The 18,405-nt window shown below is 42.3% G+C and overlaps 1 protein-coding gene across 1 annotated transcript; it reads right to left on the bottom strand.

Moving 5' to 3' along the window:
- Nucleotides 1-3,228: 3,228 nt before the first annotated feature.
- On the bottom strand, nt 3,229-16,954 carry LOC124744641. Its single transcript, XM_047248930.1, has 2 exons — nt 16,697-16,954; nt 3,229-3,702 (listed from the first exon to the last, which is right to left on the bottom strand). Exons 1-2 carry the CDS (start codon nt 16,952-16,954, stop codon nt 3,229-3,231), a joined length of 732 nt encoding a protein of 243 aa, XP_047104886.1.
- Between the last annotated feature and the right edge of the window lie 1,451 nt (nt 16,955-18,405).

The raw sequence follows: 18,405 nt of genomic DNA, 5'->3' as shown, positions 1-18,405 counted from the left end.
GCACGGCTAGCTGAAATCCTTAACTTCATCTACTTCGTGACCATCAATCCTGATGCTAAGTTTCTCGCTGTTCTCATTTCTGCTACTTCTCATTAGCTTCATCTTTCTTAGATTTACTCTCAATCCATATTCTCTACTCATTAGACTGCTCATTCCGTTCAGCATATCACGTAGTTCTTTCTCACTTTCCCTCAGTCTAGCAATGTCATCAACAAATCGTATTATTGATATGCTTTTACCTTGAATTTTAATTGCACTCTTGAGCCTTTCTTTTATTTCCATTACTGCTTTTTCAATAAAAAGATTAAACAGTAGGGTGGAAGACTACATCCCTGTCTTACAACCTTCTCAATCCGAGCGCTTCGTTCTTGGTCGTCCACTCTTATTATTCCCTTTTGAATCTTGTACATATTGTATATTACTCATCTCTCCCAATAGCTTACCCCAATTTTTCTCGAGTTTCGAAGATCTTGTACCATTTTACACTGTTGCAAGCTTTTTCCAGGTCGGTAAATCCTAAGAACGTGTCTTGATTTTTCTTTTGTCTTGCTACCATTATCAACAGCAACGTCAGAATTGATTTTTCTTTAGTCTTGCTACATTATCAACAGCAACTTCAGAATTGCCTCTCTGGTGTCTTTACCTTTTCTAAAGCCAAACTGATAGCCATCCACACATCCCCATTTTTTCCATTCTTCTGTGTATTAGGCTTGTCAACATCTTTGACACATGAGCTGTTAAGCTGATTGTGCATTATTCTTGCACTTGTCAGCTCTTGCAGTCTTCGTAATTTTCTGGATGATATTTTTCTGAAAGTAAGAGGGTATGTCGCCAGGCTCATACATTCAGCACACCAACATCAACAGTAGTGTTGTTGCCACTTCTCCCAATGGTTTTAAAAATTCTGATACAGTGTTATCCACTCCTTCTGCCTCATTTGATCTTAAGTCTTCCAAAGCTCTCTTATACTCTGATTCCAAAACTGGATCCCCTGTCTATTCTAAATCCACTCTTGTTTCTTCTTCTATCACGTTAGACAAATATTCGCCCTCATAGAGGCCTTCAATGTACTTTTTCCACCTATCCACTCTCTCCACTATATTTAACAGTGGAACTCCCGTTTCTCTCTTAATGTTACCACACTTGCCTTTAATATCAACGAAGGTTGTTTTGACTTTCCTGTGTACTGAGTCATTCCTTCGAACAAATATTTCTTTTTCGGTTTCCTCACATTTTTCGTGCAGCCTTTTGGATTTAGCTTTCCTGCACTTCCTATTTGTTTCATTCCTTAACAACCTCTATTTCTGTATTTATTAATTTCCCTGAACATTTTTGTACGTTCTTCTTTCATCGATCAACTGAAGTATACCTTCTGTTAACCATGGTTTCTTCCCAGTTAACTTCTTTGTACATATCTTTTTCTATCCAACTTCTACGACTGAGGCTTTTAGAGAGGTCCATTTCTAGTCAAGTGTATTGCCTACTGAGCTATTCTTTATTTTTGTATATATAGCCTTAGAGAAGTCAAAGCGTGTCTTTTCATCCCTTAGTACTTCTGTATCCCACTTCTTTGCGTATTGATTCTTCTTGGCTAATCTCTTGAAACTCAGCGTACAGTTCATCACTACTACATTGTGATCTGAGTCTATGTCTGTTCCTGGGTACGCCGTACAATCCTGTATCTGATTCCTAAATCTCTGTGTGACCATGATGTAATCTAATGAAATATACCCTATTACTTTCCAAGTATATCTTCTTCTCTTGTGATCCTTTTACAGTATATTGACTATTTCTTGCTGCGACTCAAATAGTCTTTCTCCTCCCTCATTCCTTGTCCCAAGCCAATATTCTCCTATAACCTCTTCTTCTACTCCTTCCCCTACACATGCATACCAGTTGCCCATGGTTACTGGATTTTCATCTCCATTTACGTACTGTATTACCCTTTCAGTATTGTCATATACTTTCTCTATCGGTTCTTCAGCTTTCGATGTTGGCAGGTATTCTAGAACCATCGTTGTCGGTGTTGGTTCGGTGTCGATTCTGACAAGAACTACCCTATCACTGAACTGTTCACTGTAACACCCTCTCTGTCCTACTTTCCTATTCACAACTAATCCTGCTCCTGTTATACCATTTCCTGCTGCTGTTCATGTTACCCAATAATCAACCGATCAGAAATCCTTGTCCTCTTTCCATTTCACTTCACTGAGCCCCCTATTTCTTCTTGATTGCACCTTTGCATTTCCCTTTTCAGATTTTCTAGCTTCCTTACCACATTTAAGCCTCTGACATCTATATTTTTCTCATGGTCACCTCCCCCTTGGCAGTCTCCTCCCGGAGATCCGAATGGGGGACTATTCGGGAACCTGTTGTCAATAATTACAGGACACATGTCCTGTGGATACATGTTATGTGTCTTCAATGAAGTGGTTTCCATTGTATTCTGCATTTTTGTGGAGTTCATCATTGCTGATTCTTTCGCTTTTACGGGCAGTTTCCCACTCCAAGGACGAGAGAGTGCCCTGAAACTCTGTCCGCTCCCCCGCCCTCTTTGACATTGCTGTTGACAGAATGAGGGCGACTTCTTATGCAGGAAGTCTTTGGCCGTCAATACTGATTATTAGTCAGAATTTAAGCGATGGTTGGTTTCGAGAAGGATCTGCAATTCCGAATGCTTCTCCTGATTCAGTGCATCTATAAACGTATGAATATTTGTACGGTTGACCGCAATGAGTAACTTTACGATGAAGTAGCACACCCCCACTAACCATTACCAATATTCATAGACTATCAAAATGTATCAGCATTCACGACTGTTTACTGTCATTGTATGTAACCCTGTACCAAAGAAAAACATACAGCATTTCGAAGTTACGTATATGTATTTAAGTATCAAACGTAGCTATTTCAAATAAATTTGTTAAATGGTACGTTTCTGTATATGTTTCACTGCCTTTTTAATCAAGCTCTCCCACAAACATCAATTTCCTCCCCCAAGGATCTCACGAAATGAACACGACGAAAAGATCAACAGTCGACCTTCCCACCCACCAGCTGGGAATAAAACGGAGAAGGGAGAGAATGACAACGGTGACAGAGGTACCTTCCGCAACAGACTATGAAGTGGGTTGCGGAATTTAGATGTTGATGTAGATAACAGGTGGAACTCAAACGTCTGAGTTAAAGAAAGCTGTGTAAAATAAGGTAATCAAAACGAGATACTTTCTACACTGACCTGAGGAGTGTCTGATGGTGCTGAATGTTATCCACCAGCTGCAGCTGCAAGCGTTGTTCTAGGAGGCCTCCTGTATAAGAGTCACCACAAGACAGCATCGTAGTTTCACTCGTTGCCTGATATTCATAAATACAGTCTTGATGTTTTGACTTTCTTGTCTCCTTACGAAGCTTATGCACAGCAGAAATGTTCTCGTTCAAAACTTTGAGCTCTGCTCCTATCACCAGCATCATATGGAAAAAGAAAATGTCGATGCAGACTGTAGATTCTGCCGCTATGGTTAGACCGATGGACTGGGCCACGTACAGTATCTCGTAGGTGGGCGATGTGTGGACTTCCATCGGCAGCCAGAGGGAGACGGGCAGCTGTCGTTTGCTGTCTGGCGATGGGTGATCGCCCCCGTGGACCCCGTGCGACAGCAGCGGCGACGACACCCAGCCCATCAAAGCAGGCACCGCCGCCGCCTGGCGAACGCAACAAGCACACACGTCACACGTTGACCTCTAGCGTGGATCCAAGAGGGGCGACGGAGGGGGTAGGGGGATCGGAGGTGGTGGGGGGAGAGTGGAGGGACCATAAGAGTTATCACCCCCTCCCTCATGTCATTCCAAAAACACATTTCAGCACAAACTTTCATACACCTGCACATATTTCCAAATTTCACAGGTATCGTTCAGAGAAAAATATATCATGAGAACGAAAAGAATCATATGGATTTCTATAAATTACATAGTATATTCAACACAGGATAGTGTTCAGTTGCTTCTGTTGCTTCTTCCAGGGCCTGCCCAAGTGAATGAGCTTACGACCTGACCAGGTACATTCTAGGCAGGTAACGGCGCACAATCCCACACAATACATACCTGCTGTTAACAGCAAACTAAAATACGTTTCCTACCTCTGTGGGTAGAACGCAGGAAATTGAACAGGGTAAGAGAGAAAGGGAAGACCCTCCACTAAAGGAAAAAAATCAGAAAGTCTGATTTCCCAAACGCAATTATTTTTAGTCATGCTGATTAAGTTTAGGAAGCGTGACTGGTTGGAAAAATTATTTGTGTTTTTCTGCTGCCAGTCACATTTGTTTTTTTCTGTTTAGTTTAAAAAACTGAACCGTGTTTCGGGCATGTTTTAGTTCTCATCAGACGTTTATGATTACATATGTTATTCGAAGGTAAATTATCTTAGTTTAAGTTACCCTAGAACTGTTTTGTTCACTTGTTCTGCTGCTGGAGTGAGTGTTGGGGTATTTGGGGAACGGAGAAGCCAGTGGGTGGGCGCAAATCGGTTTCCAATGTTGTCATCTGCTGGCTTCTAATCGTCTAGAGCTGTGTGTGTTGTTCTAATTGATACACAGTATGTGCAGTATGCAGATAGTACTAATGCAAGAGATGTAAGATGTGCCACTGTGAAACAAACGACTAACAAACAGCGAATAAGACTACGAAGCCTTTCGCGACGTATTTCTTGAAGAAAAATCTCTCCCTTTGCATATAAAAGTGGGAGCCTCGCTAGTTTACAACAGTCAGTTTTAGCCCAGACGACGACCATGGAGGTAGTGGTCGAAAGCTTGGAGTTTTATCCTGAATTGACGCGGCATGTACACCGAGCGATTTTTATTCAAACACCGAATAAAACTGAAGCAAACGGTGATCTTTACTCGTCCACACGTAACGCCATCACATTCGTTCTGCACTGTTTACGTTCGTGGAGACATACCTGTTCACTGAAAAATACTTCAAAGCCAGTGTTGAAATAAACAGTGCAATAGTGTAATCGTAAGTGGACAAATGACATATAAAAAGTATATCACACGATTATCGCGCCATAACAAATGAGGCCGAACTATCTGTATCCTGTACAGGCCTCGGTATCAATCACAACCATCCATACACCAGCAGAAGACAGTAATGGAATCGATTTATGGTCACCCATTGCCCTCCACCCCCCCCCCCCCCCCTCCTCCAAACACCCCAGTAGCCACTCCAACAGCATAACAAGTGAGAGAAACTTATCCAGTTTATTCAGACTAAAACGTTTCATCTTCAAATAACATCTGTATTCATAAACGGTTGATGACGAGTGAAACATGCTCGAAATTCGTTGCAGTGTGTTAAATCAAACATAAAATAAATAAATGTGAGCAGGAGAGAAATATCAGTAATTATTCCCCAAGGTAGACGGAAACGACTGAAAGATACATCATTCCCTCATTTAGAAGCTCGTACAGCCATAGTGTGGAGATATAGGTCGTTTCTGTTAAGTGAAATAGTGATATTGGTGAGTACACAGTTCGAGTTTTTATAGCGTAAATTAAGGCTGCGAGAATTTGTTGCTGTTATACTCATGGTTCTAAAATTGATTATTTGACACATGATATTCTCAAATCTTTGGACAAGTTCTTCTCAAATGCTACATTTTCTGAAATGCACTTTCTTAGATGTTATGCTAAAATGAAGTACTAATTATGGATATAAGCAAATTATTATTGTCATACTAAAATATCTCACATGCAGATTATGGATTTAGGGAGGGTGCAAGTAGAAAAAACAAGCGAATAATCTAAATAAACAGTTGTTTCGCCGATAAGATGTACGCACGACAGTCATGGCAATGACATAGCGCTTTTAATGTCTAAAGCGACGTTTTTTCTGGAAACTCTGCAATGGGGAGCAAATTTCAATGTCTTAGATTGCTCCCATTTGATTTTATCTCACTTCTTGATATCCAGGTACTGGCAAATAGCGTTTCGACAAGTGTATCTGCCGTCGCTCGCCAATACCATGGCTTGCCAGATTATCCGACTTGAATCTGTGCTTTCCTCTGAATGGGAAACACTTTTGTGTATTACAGCCCCGTTGATAGTGTCTGTGAACACTGGAGACCCTTTTTGTATGGTTGTTAATGCATTCTGAACATGCCTCAGATTCTTAAGCGTATACAGGCGTCGATGAGGAGACATGTTGAAGCCTGCCTTCACATGAACGGTGGCCATGTGGAATACTTGCTTTCAAGTGCATATTTACAGTTCAGACTCTAGGGGACGCTGTCATACGGTGTAAATCCACACAATCGTGTCGGGGAAACCACTGGTTTCCCGGACATACGTTTATTAATAGTATTTACTTGATAGATTCTTTTTCCACCCGCCCCTTTCGTTTGTATCGGTGTTAGTCAGCCTTTTCATATAATCATTATCAAAATCGTATTCATCTAAGTTACGTCCGCCGTGCATGTTAGAGAGCCAGCCACTTACAGGACGTGGCGCTGCGCCGCCCGGGATCAAACGCTCTAGGCAGATTAACAATGAGGGTTGGTGCACCGGCCAGCTCGGTGTGAGTTTTGGCGGTTTCCTACATCCCACTAGGTGGGTACTGGCCTAATACCTGCCAATGTTACATGATTCACAAACATTTCGAAAAACTTCTGCTAGCTTTCATGTGAACAACATTGTACGTTGACAGGATACACGTATACAATGAAGATCCAAAGAAACACGTACACCTGCGCCCGCGAACACGCAGAAGTGCCACAATACGACGTGGCATGGACTCGTCTAATGTCTGAAGTAGCGCTGGAGGGACTGACGCAATGAATCCGTAAGAGTACTAGGGGATGGAGATCTCTTCTGAACAGCACGATGCAAGGCATCCCAGATACGCTCAATAATGTTCATCTCTGGGGAGTTTGGTGTCAAGCGGAAGTGTTTAAACTCAGAAGAGTGTTCCTGGAGCCACTCTGCAGTAATTCTGGACGTGTGGGGAGTCCCATTGTCCTGCTGGTATTGCCGAAGTCCTGTCTAGATGTATCAGGGGTCCCATATCACTCCAAACCACCTTGAACCCCCCCTCCCCCCCCCCTCGCCTCCGACATCATGGGTCCATGGACAAATGATGTTGTCTCCATACCTGTGCACGTCCATCCGCTTGATAGAATTTGAAACGAGATTCGTCCGAGCAGGCAACATGTCTCCAGTCATCAACAGTCCAACGCCGTTTGCTGACGGGCCTAAGCGAGGCTCAAAGTTTTGCGTCGTGCAGTCATCAAGGTTACACGAGTGGTCCTTCGGCAACGAAAGCTCATAACGATTATGTGTCGTTGAATGGTTCGCTGGGTGCAGTTGCGTATTCTGGCTCTTTACATGTCTTTGTATCTGAATATGCATGCCTATACCAGTTTTTTTGGCGCTTCAGTGTATTCCGTCCCGGAGCGGTAACAGGGTGGTGACAGGAAGGCATCCAACGACCACTTAAATTAACCATGCCTAATCCGGTAGTAACCATGCTGAACCAGCGCCAGTGAGGGACAAAGGCAAGAGATGAAATATTGTTCTATAGTAGGTTGAAACTGTGTGTGACAGCTAGTAGTATTTGTGGGGGGGGGGGGGGGGGAGTGGGGAGGAGAGAGAATTGAGTGGGTGGTGTGGAAGGGGGCAGACAGTAACACACTGGGACTGTGCAGAACCTAAACCTGAAACCGCACTTGCTTCAGTGTATTCCGTCCCGGAGCGGTAACAGGGTGGTGACAGTAAGGCATCCAACGACCACTTAAATTAACCATGATTAATCCGGTAGTAACCATGCTGAACCTGCGCCAGTGAGGGACAAAGGCAAGAGATGAAGTATTCTTCTATAGTAGATTGAAACTGTGTGTGATAGCTAGTAGTATTTGTGGGGGGGGGGGGGGGGGGAGGAGAGAGAATTGAGTGGGTGGAGTGGAAGGGGGCAGACAGTAATACACTGGGACTGTGCAGAACCTAAACCTGAAACCGCACTTGCTTAGTCTCGTTGAGAGCTCTCAGTTGTATCTAAACAAAAGATCAAAAAAAGAGCAAATCCCTTTTACAATGCATCATTGTGTGTGTGGCACACGCCGCCCAACGGAGGACCGTGGGTTGCCCTCTTCTCAAGGCGCCTGCAACACAAACGCCGCCCATTCTACTTAAAGCAGTTGCTTCAGATTCCAGGGCGCAACATCTGCCGTACACAACACCGCTGCTGCGCCGGCACTATGAGCCACGTGATACTGTCGTAATTTCCTAGTACACCTCTTCCGGGTGGCCTTTATGGGAGGACCTCTAGAAGCTCGCCAGTCAGTGGGAGTCCCAGACTCGACATCAACGTTCTGCTTCAAAAAATGCAGCGAATATATTCCCCAGAGGGCAGCGCACGGCATATAAACCCAGGACATAGCCCAAGCCGAAATTGCCTACTGCAGCGTTTCTCGATCCTGAAAGAGTGAGTGCTGAAGTTGCACCTCCAAGAACTGTCATCATAATGAATTTTCAGCCTGTAGTGAAGTGTACGCTGACGTGTAACTTCTTGGCAATTTGATACAGTGTGCCGGACCAGTACTCGATACTGGGACCTTCCATTTACACGAGCAAGTGCTCTACTGATTGCTACATAAGAATGACTCGTGACCCATAATCACAGGTTTATTTCCACCAATACATTATACCACACCCTCCGAACCATACAGAAGTTGTCCAGCGTAACTTGAAAGACGAGCACTCGTGGAAGAAAGGATACCGCGGCATCAGCTCCATTCTAGGGGATGTTTCCAGAATGTATTTTCACTCTGTAGCAGAATGTGCGCTGATACGAAGCTTCCTGGTAAATGAAAACGCTCTGAGGCCGGATTATGGGTCGAGCTTGGATAGCTCTGTCGGTAGAGGACTTGCCCACCAAGGTTCGAGTCCAATTCCAGTATAGAGTTTTACTGTACAGGTAATTTCAATTGTTATGATATTAGTTAAAATCTTTTATCAGATCAGGGCGATCTTCACGTTACCTTCCCTCGGAACCTGTTTCAGTTGCTCAGCGTTATCGTATACCTTCTGTGTTGTAATAAAGTTCTATTTTTCTTGGCTATCTGGACACATTTCCCTTCCTGTGCGTACCCACAACGGGATACTACCGCTTGGCAGTCCGTCTAATCTGCATACAGAATTACTTTCAAACCTAGCATTTCTTTCCAGCTCTTTTTGTGACAATCACGTCATGCAATGATTTTGTAAGATTCTTCAATTTCTCCAGGCGTATTTTATGACGAAATGAATCTCGGGTGAACAGCCTGGTATGAGTGCATAGTGTCTTATGCACACTCATTCCAGGCTCTTCACCCGAGATTTATTTCGTCAATTTTGTAAGAGAAAATTCGCAATATCCCCAGTCGAATGGATTTTACGTTAAACGATATTACCCATAACTATTGGCTCTAGCTAACAGATCCGGTGGAAGTACAGGTCGTACCAATTTCATTCCTAACACAGAACTGTAGTGTTCAAGTCAACTTTTAGGAAGATAACATCCAAACGTCTCAAAGTTAGGCAATTCGAGTACCAGGTATCTTAACTGAAGATGATACTTGTGATGAGTGAATGTCCAGTATAGTTGATGATGTTGTCTCAATGATGGTGAGAGACGGAAAGTAAAACACACTGCTGCCACATAGACTTTGTCTACGGAACATCGCGAAGGGTTTCGACTAGTTTTATGTTCCCATTCACGGACGGATCACTAGGAACGGCATACGTGCCTTCACTCTGTCACTGTGGAGAAGTGTAGGACATTGCCGAAAAAATCCGGATTAATTTAATGTTCGGTTGGAGGAAGGTTGATAAATTGTCACTGCTCAGACAGCGAAAGAGAGGGGGTTGGATACTCAGGGTACAGATTCTCCGGTCGGCATCAGCAGCAGGGATGGTGTCTATTACTCTGTCGAGTTCGGTTCTCATACATCCAGCCATGTCAAGGAGTTAAAATGCCACGAACGGTCGATCAAGTACTCCTTAGTACTGGTAAGTTCTCCTTAGCTGGCAGCCTGAGGAAATTTTATTCAGTGTTCCAGTGAAATTTTCCACTCTAATATTATTATTTTGTTGATTTATCTGTGAAGTCCACCTGAATGATGTGTTTACATGGTAATTTAATGATACAATGAGAACTGCCACAGAGAAAGAAAGAGCATACGCGTAGATGACTATAAATAATCAGGTCTTTCTAGGGTAAAGAACACAAATGTCCAACCCGCATCCTGCGGACCATATGTGTCTTCGCTTAAGGTCCGCTGCCGTTTGCGGGAAGATAATACGTTAGAAAGATTCTTCCTTTACATCAAAAATTGCATATGCCTCAAGTGCTTGAGAACCCTGAATTATCAGAAAGGAAAGCTAAGTGCTTGTGGGGGCACCTATATGTACAATAACAGTAGCCACGTCTGTCGTATTTCCTTTCTTTGTTGAAGGCTCTGCAGCCTACTACCGTGAAAGTGTTGTTATCACTCTTCTATAATCATTGGCCTTAAAGATAAATCTGCTTTCATTCTGTGTTGTCTGTTGACCGTTGCCGCAGTGTTTACGGTGTTAGAGCTAATAAAGCTTTCGTTTTCCAGTGCGATTCAAGCCCGTACCGAAGTAACGTGGTTGTGGTTTCTGAAAGTAATAAGAAGAAAAGGAAGTGTCGGAAGAATCCATATCATTTCAGATCAGGTGCACGAATCACTGAATAAACAGCCTTAGTTAGTGAACAAAGGGTTTAAGTTTACAAGGATTAAAACTTCAGTCGACATTACAACATAAAACATGCGTCATCCAATGACAAATTCAGGACTAGTTTACTGCAGAGAAAATGTTCGAATTGAGAACTGACATTCCTGCGCAGTAGCCACGTTATGAGACAATATCTCCATAGTCAGACTGACTAATCAAAGTGCGCAACGTCGTTGCCGAAATTGTGGTACAGAATTCAAAATCATTTCCAGGTGGCAAGTTTGTCAAAGACCACCTTGAGAACGTTGTCGATATTTTACACCCTGAGAAGAAATAATAGTTTCCCGAACTGATCTTATCGCGACAGACTGCAGGTCATCTTATGGAGAATTAGCCGCCAGTGTTGAGAACATGTTAAAATGAAAATCCACAGAGTTTGAAATTTATTCTCTTATATTCGAAGAGAACAGTGATGCGAGCGACACCGAGCACTTATCAATGTTCGTGAGGTGTGTCAATAAAGATTTCAGTCGGGTGGTTTGGTCCTTCTTACAGACACCACAAAAGTCGGTGACTTAAAGGACGCCATTACTGGGATCATAAGAAGGCTTGGTTGAAGTCTTACAAAATTGCCAGCGGTAACAATCGACGGGGCTATTTCATCTGCAAGTGAGCGAGAAGACAGCCAAAGCCGGACTGACTTGATAGTGCAATTTCATTGCGTAATTCCGCAAGAAAAACCTTGTGTACATCTCTGCTAATGACCATATGACGACGTGCCAGTAGAAGTAAACGAATGTGGCTCTATGGTAAGTCTGACTGGACGCCTTAGATGTAGAGGAATACACAGAAGTTTGAGAATGATTGGTGAGGGGGGACGTAGTAGGAGGGCAGGGATCCGTGTGATATTGGCGTAAGTAGCGTCACATGTTACATAATCATCAACACATCAACTCTGCAGAAGAACCAGGTTTCTTTTATGTGTTGAGCAGTTGTACTGGTTCAAAATGAATGTCTGGAAATGTTAGATTGGGAAGTGACGCTTGAATATGAAGATATTATCAACTCCCCAACGAAAACGTATTTCAAAGTATGCTTTTGAGCTATTTACTGCGGATGAAAAGTATAGGAAGAAAAAAACTATTTATTTCTAGACACCGGCTTCCGGAGAAGTTCATCCAAGAGTAGGAGGCGGCGAGATTAAAACTGCTATTTTGTTTATAAATGAGTTGGTCAGTTTCAAGACGTGTCATGTCACAAGAACTGAAGTCTATAGGTGACACTAAAAGCTTACTGTATCCCATAGAACTGAAAATTATCCATGGTATACGGGTATTTCTAAAGTAATAAAAACACTGCTTTCCCGGGGAGGAAGGACAGGTTTTCCCTCTCGCCTCCCTTCCACTCTTCCCACAACCTTGCGGACCCCTGTATGGCTAACGCATATCGAAGAATGGATGACGTGCCTGGCGCTGGAATTTCTGAACTGTAAAGGTGCTGAGGAGCAAGACACTCGTAAGGCACAGTAAATGACATTTAAATGAAAATGACTTTTGAAATCTGAAGACGAATGGCCGAACCAAGTGGAAGACTTTTTCAGTATGCAGAGCGACGAACTATAAGACTACATGCGATATATTCTGTTGCGTGTTTCTGTGATGTGGTTTTGTAGACTTTTGTATTTTATATGGAAAAATACAGAACGTTTTGAGACTATAGAGACAGGCAATACTGAGACAATAATTTGAAATGTAAACCAAACCTGCAAGAAGAAATAGACGTGTTGGATTAGTCTGTGATAGCGACGTCTGGTGTATTCGTTGCCTTCACCGTTATTGTACTGATTCCTGACGACGGTCAGCAGCTCCACCAGCTGCAGAAGCGTATCTCTCTGTCCGATGAAAAGAGCAACCTGCAAATTATATGGTCAAAGTAATTTTGTAATCACTGACGTATTTTGATCTACGCTGACAATTAGAAAGGTTGAAAGCAGTGCACGTGGATTAATAGAGGACAGGCGGAAAAATGTTTTACTGTTTAAAATCAAGTAGGAATTATGAGCCACGTAGTAATTATTTACAGTACTTCCACTAAGGCCAACTTTCACGCTTTTTGAGTAAAAGGAGAACAACGGCGTGATTAGTTAAAGAACGTAAGATTGTAAGAGAAATTTGTGCTTTTACTTAGCACTTTCTCAGCAGCTGTAGAACTTGAAGTGATCAAGCATAGACCATACCTCGTATAGTGTATCATCTAAGTGTACGACGCCTGCTGTACGCTCATGTTAAAAATTATAAAATGTGTCCTAACAAGTGCTAAAAGATTTCAACCGAGAAACAATCTGGTAAGAGAATACAAGAAACTTTACACGTATTTAATAAAATAAACGGGTTCAAAAAATGACTCAGGAACCAACTGTAATGATTTTTGTAAAAAGTGGACTCAGGAACCAACTGTAATGACTTTTGTAACGTACGTCTAATTTCACGAGGTCAGTCACACCGTTGTATCATTAACCATTCTGAATAACTATAGTATACTCTCCTCTTATGTGGTTACACTGATACTCTTAAGTACTTATACGCGTATAGTCTATTCTACCTACATTTAAGTTATCTTTTTAGCTTTTACGTGCAATGCTTTATCAAATATTTTAAATTTTTCTGTTATAGTTTTAGTATGAACTACATTTCATTATATTCGGCTCCAGGAAAGTTTCCATGTTATTCGCTGGTGCGCCATTCACGCATAAGAAACTCTTAATAGTTTACTATAGCGTTGATTCGTAGTTACTATCTACAGCTCAGTTCTAGTATAGATTTAAAGTCATAGAATATTGCCTCTCATTATCCTCGTGTATTTAACATAGGGCATAGATATTGTTGAACTGTTATTTTTTTAACTAATTACCTATTGTCTTTAGTATTTCTAACTATTGAGATCTCTCTGTTTCAAAGGTGGTTTATCTACAAGCAAGTCTTCGATCAGAATAATAAGTAGCGCGAGACTTACATATTTTGTGTATTTTATTTTCGAATATTAAAATGGTCAACCGGTACGTCTGAGATTAAAATTTTGTAAATTATGTTTGCCGTTCAAGGTTACTGTTTAAAGGTTATTTCATTTCATACATGCCGTTTGGTATCCTTTAGAGCTTAGTAGCGTACTTGTGAATTTTAGTCTTGATGCAAGCCAGTAAGTCAATAAATATGCTTTTGCGTCCTTTCCATTTTTCGGAATGTATTTACTGTAATTGGTTGAGGCCGTCCAGGAAGTTACATTCTCCTTCCTCCATTGTCATTCCTTCCACATATTCCATATTCTTCAAGAAATCGGTTTATTTCAGTTTCCTTGTTAATTAGTTCATAATTGTTTACCTGAACGGCAACTACAAAGCGGACGATGAAATTAATGACGCTTTCAAACTATTCGAACGGCGTGTAGAGGAATGTGGAGATATTACAATTACTACGTCTACGTTCTACATTACAGCGTTGTTCGAAATACCCATTGCTTCTGTTGACATTAGTGGCAGCTTCATAGTACAAAAAAAAAAAAAAATCCACGCAGCGGGTTACTATATTACAACTGATTGTTTAAGTGCTTATTGTTGGCTACGGTTTCTGTTATAGCAAGACGGAGACGTATGATGTCGTCTTTACAACCTTCGTAAAAAACATTTTTCGCTGGTCGGAGAACCACTTAACATCCGCATCCACAAGATGTATGCAAGCTTGCAGTAGCAACAGCTTAGTTCAGATTTTGGAAAGACGCGTTCTTTCGGTTTTTTTCATTTTGCCTTTACACATGCTATAAAGCTGGAAACAGTGTTTAAATCGCACGAAAATTCGAGGTAATTGCAAAAGGTATGGAATTTCGATCAGAAAAAATCTTTTACTCAGAGTTATTTACGGCGAAAAAATATCTGAACAGCAATAGAAGGACTTCTGATGCCAACATATTCGCTATTTTCATTTGGAATTTCTGCACGATCGGTTCTACGCTTGCTGCATGATTAACTCACGCTCTCATACAGACTAACATATATGCATACACACACACACACACGAAGAGAGAGAGAGAGAAAGAGAGAGTGAGAGAGAGAGCGGTCGAGAGAGATTAAAGATTGATTTATAGGAGAACTGGCGCCTCTAAGCCCATCAGATGTAATTGCTCCCTTTAAGGAGTAACTTTGTGTTAGGTGATGTGCGTAAGAATTGTGTGTGATTGTCCACTTCTGCAAAAGTTCCCACGAAGTAGGACACATGGTTTTCAGATAGCACTCCAACTTCATTACAGATCACAAATAGTTTTTTCTGTTGAGAGGAACCGCAGCTAAGCATCCGTGTTTCAGAAATAAACCGCTTTCATCTGTATATGAACATTTAGAGTAACACAACCGGTTTAGTGATGCCAAATCACATCCTCAAGCGTACATCTACAACACAGGATACGTACACTCGATAGTATGGTAAAAAAAAGATATAAAAGCCATCACTGTCCCAATAGGCCTTGAAGGCCCAACAGCACCGTCAGACCGCCGTGTCATCCTCAGTCCTTAGGCGTCACTGAATGAGGATACGGAGGGGCATGTGATCAGCACACCACTCCGCCGGCCGTTGTCAGTTTTCGTGACCGATGAGGCTGCTTATCAATCAAGTAGCTACTCAATAGGCTCACAACGGCTGAGTGCGGCCCGCTTGCCAAAAGCACTCGGCAGACCCGGACAGTGACTGATCCAAGTGTTAGCCAAGCCAGACACCGCTTAATTTCGGTGATCTGACTGGAGTCGGTGTTACTCCTGCGGCAAGGTCGTTAGCTGAGAGAAACACATAGCTATCCTAATAATCTACGCTGTGCCACAACCAATATTAAATACACTTCAGTAAAACATTGAAGCCCTGATACGGGAAGGAGGGGGCCTCAACATTGTCAAAATAAAATACTACTATCCGTAACAAGAAGGTTGTTATAGTTCAAATTGACCCGTTGAAAAGCTGACATGTTAATGACACGTTAAAAGTATGTATACCTACATCAAAGAGAGAAAAATAGGAAAACAATAAAATGTTAAATTCACCAGCTAACAACACCGGGCCGGCCGGATTGACCGAGCGGTTCTAGGCGCTTCAGTCTGGAACCGCGCGACCGCTACGGTCGCAGGTTTGAATCCTGCCTCAAGCATGTATGTGTGTGATATCCTTATGTTAGTTAGGTTTAAGTATTTCTAAGTTTCTATGGGACTGATGACCTAAGATGTTAAGTCCCATATTGCTCAGAGCCATTTTTTTAACAACACTGGAAACGCATTGTTAAGAAAACTCACTTGATACAAGGAAGAGGCGGAGGCAGATGGAGGGTTGCTCTCCACCGCTTCCTGGTGTCAAGTTACCTTGTCGATGGGCTTTCAGTGTTGTTATCTGGTGGCGGAAGGGGCATTTTAACTCCTTTTGTCTTCTTATTTTGCTCTCTTTATTGGAGGTAAACATGCTTTTAACACGTCATTTCTTCAAGTGATAAATCTGAACAATGACGCCCTACTTGTAGCGTGCAACAGTATTTTATTATGACGAGGCTGAGATCCCCTCCTTCCCGTATCAGGGCTTAAATATTTCACTGACGCGTGAATATTTCAAACTGGTCGTCATACAAAATATATTACTTCTGAAAACCATATTTGCCAATATAAATGAAATTACAATACAATGGGTCCCTCACAAACGTGAGCCTTTGTGTTGCAATGTTGCTCCAGTTCTCCTGAAAATAGATTATTAGGATAGGTATCTGTTTCCTACTTATCGTACTACCAATTGTAAGTTACCTGTCTTATAAATGTAAACCATAATACGTGATTTCACATCACGAAACCGGTATGTTCCTGTAAAAGGTCCATATCTACCTGGCAGCGGTTTATTGCAGAAACATCACTGCAGTTTACCACTTACGTGCCACACAGTTGAAGTGCTCACCTTGATCCACATTACGCTGCAAATGAAAGCCACGAAACAAGAAAGTGCCGTCTCCTCAATTTTTCGTGGCGGGTCCATGTAGAGCTTGAGGCCGGCAGAGAGCACGGGGCAGGCGATGAAGAGCAGCGAGAAACCGGCCAGCAGGGCAGAGCAAAGTCGCGCTGCTCCGGAGCCCCGTAGCGGCCACAGACCCATCAGGCGGCGCAGCGTCGCTCCGGGACCCAGCAGGGCATCTCGGTCGACGCTGCAACGCTCCATTGCGGCTCCTGAACCCAAGTGAAAATGTGAGGAGCTTGTCCTAGCCGTTTGACATCGTAGCTACGGGATAACTAAAAGCATTTTGATCATTGCCCACCGAGTCGTTGGATACCGTGACACGGTAACAAAAATACGTAAGCGGGGCAGACACGGACGGAGGATTACTCTAGTAAAGACATGGACTGAAAATGGGGATATCCATTGAGATAACTGACGTTGACAAAGGGTAGCGTAAAACTGTGGACGAGTATCTCGAAACCGGTGAAGCTGGTCGAATGTTAACGTGCTACTGTCGTGAGCATATACGGAAAGGACAGTAAAATTACCACTAGGTAGTAAATGGTTGGACGTTGTAATGGTACTTGAATTACGTAACCATTATGGTACCTCACCTGAACCTCTCGATACCAGTAATATTCTACTGTGTTTCAGCAAAGTAGTTGACATATTTCTGAGACAGCATTCAGATTTGATTTCATTTGTGATACATCGATATGATTATATTGCAATAGTATTATTCTTATGTGTATTCCTTCTTTTGTTACTATGATCTTTGACGTACTTGTAACTCTGATTTTTGGGCACGTAAGCGATTATTAGTTAGTTGTTGAGTTGTTAGAGAGTCGGACCTTGAGAAGGTCAAGTCTTGGACGTCATGTTGGAAAGACGCGTATTGTAATCCGCTTATAAAATGTGAACTTTAACAGTGAATGTGAGAAAGATATTTTCAATGTAATCTTCAGGAATGATTTTTGAAGCGCATCTACAAAACTTTTGAATATAGCAGAATAAAACCTAGGCCTCTTTGCATCCGAGCTTGGAATCATAACCACCTAGAATTTCTACGATTGAGCCATGATAATACGAGACCAGCGTGGGAAACACAAAAAGATGAGTGCCCAGTTTTTTCATTATTACATGAAATGACCTTATTAACTGTGCTCTAATGACACCTGCCACATAATATGGCTGTTTTTGCCCGAAAATGCAGTATTTAGCAGCGTGAGCAACACCACAATCGTTATAAGATTTTGACCTTTATTGTGGTAGGGTTGTTAGAACGTTCACGACTCTTCAGAGAACGTGGAGTTAAAATGGTTGCCTGCTCCCTAAAGTAGGATAGATGGTGGTCTGTGGCATGTCTACTGAAAGAGCATAATGCTGGTGCAAGCACCAGTGTTTCGGAGCACACCGTTCATCTTAAATTGTTGAACATCGAGTTCAGCAGCAGATACACCTTCGTATTCACATGTTGACCTACCGATAACATCAATTTCGATTGCGGTGGACATGAGACTATCTGGATTCGACCGCCGACCAATGTAAATATATCTCCTCTTCGTCTGAATCACATTTTTTCTGCACTGGTTCGTTGGTCGTCCCCACAAACGCCATCAACTATGTGAACGACGGCTCAAAAGGCGCTACACGGTGCGAGCGCAGGCTGGTGG

The sequence above is a fragment of the Schistocerca piceifrons genome, chromosome 1 (genome assembly GCF_021461385.2).
Source record: "Schistocerca piceifrons isolate TAMUIC-IGC-003096 chromosome 1, iqSchPice1.1, whole genome shotgun sequence".
Lineage (NCBI taxonomy): Eukaryota > Metazoa > Arthropoda > Insecta > Orthoptera > Acrididae > Schistocerca > Schistocerca piceifrons.
This window is presented reverse-complemented; position numbering and strand designations above follow the sequence as displayed.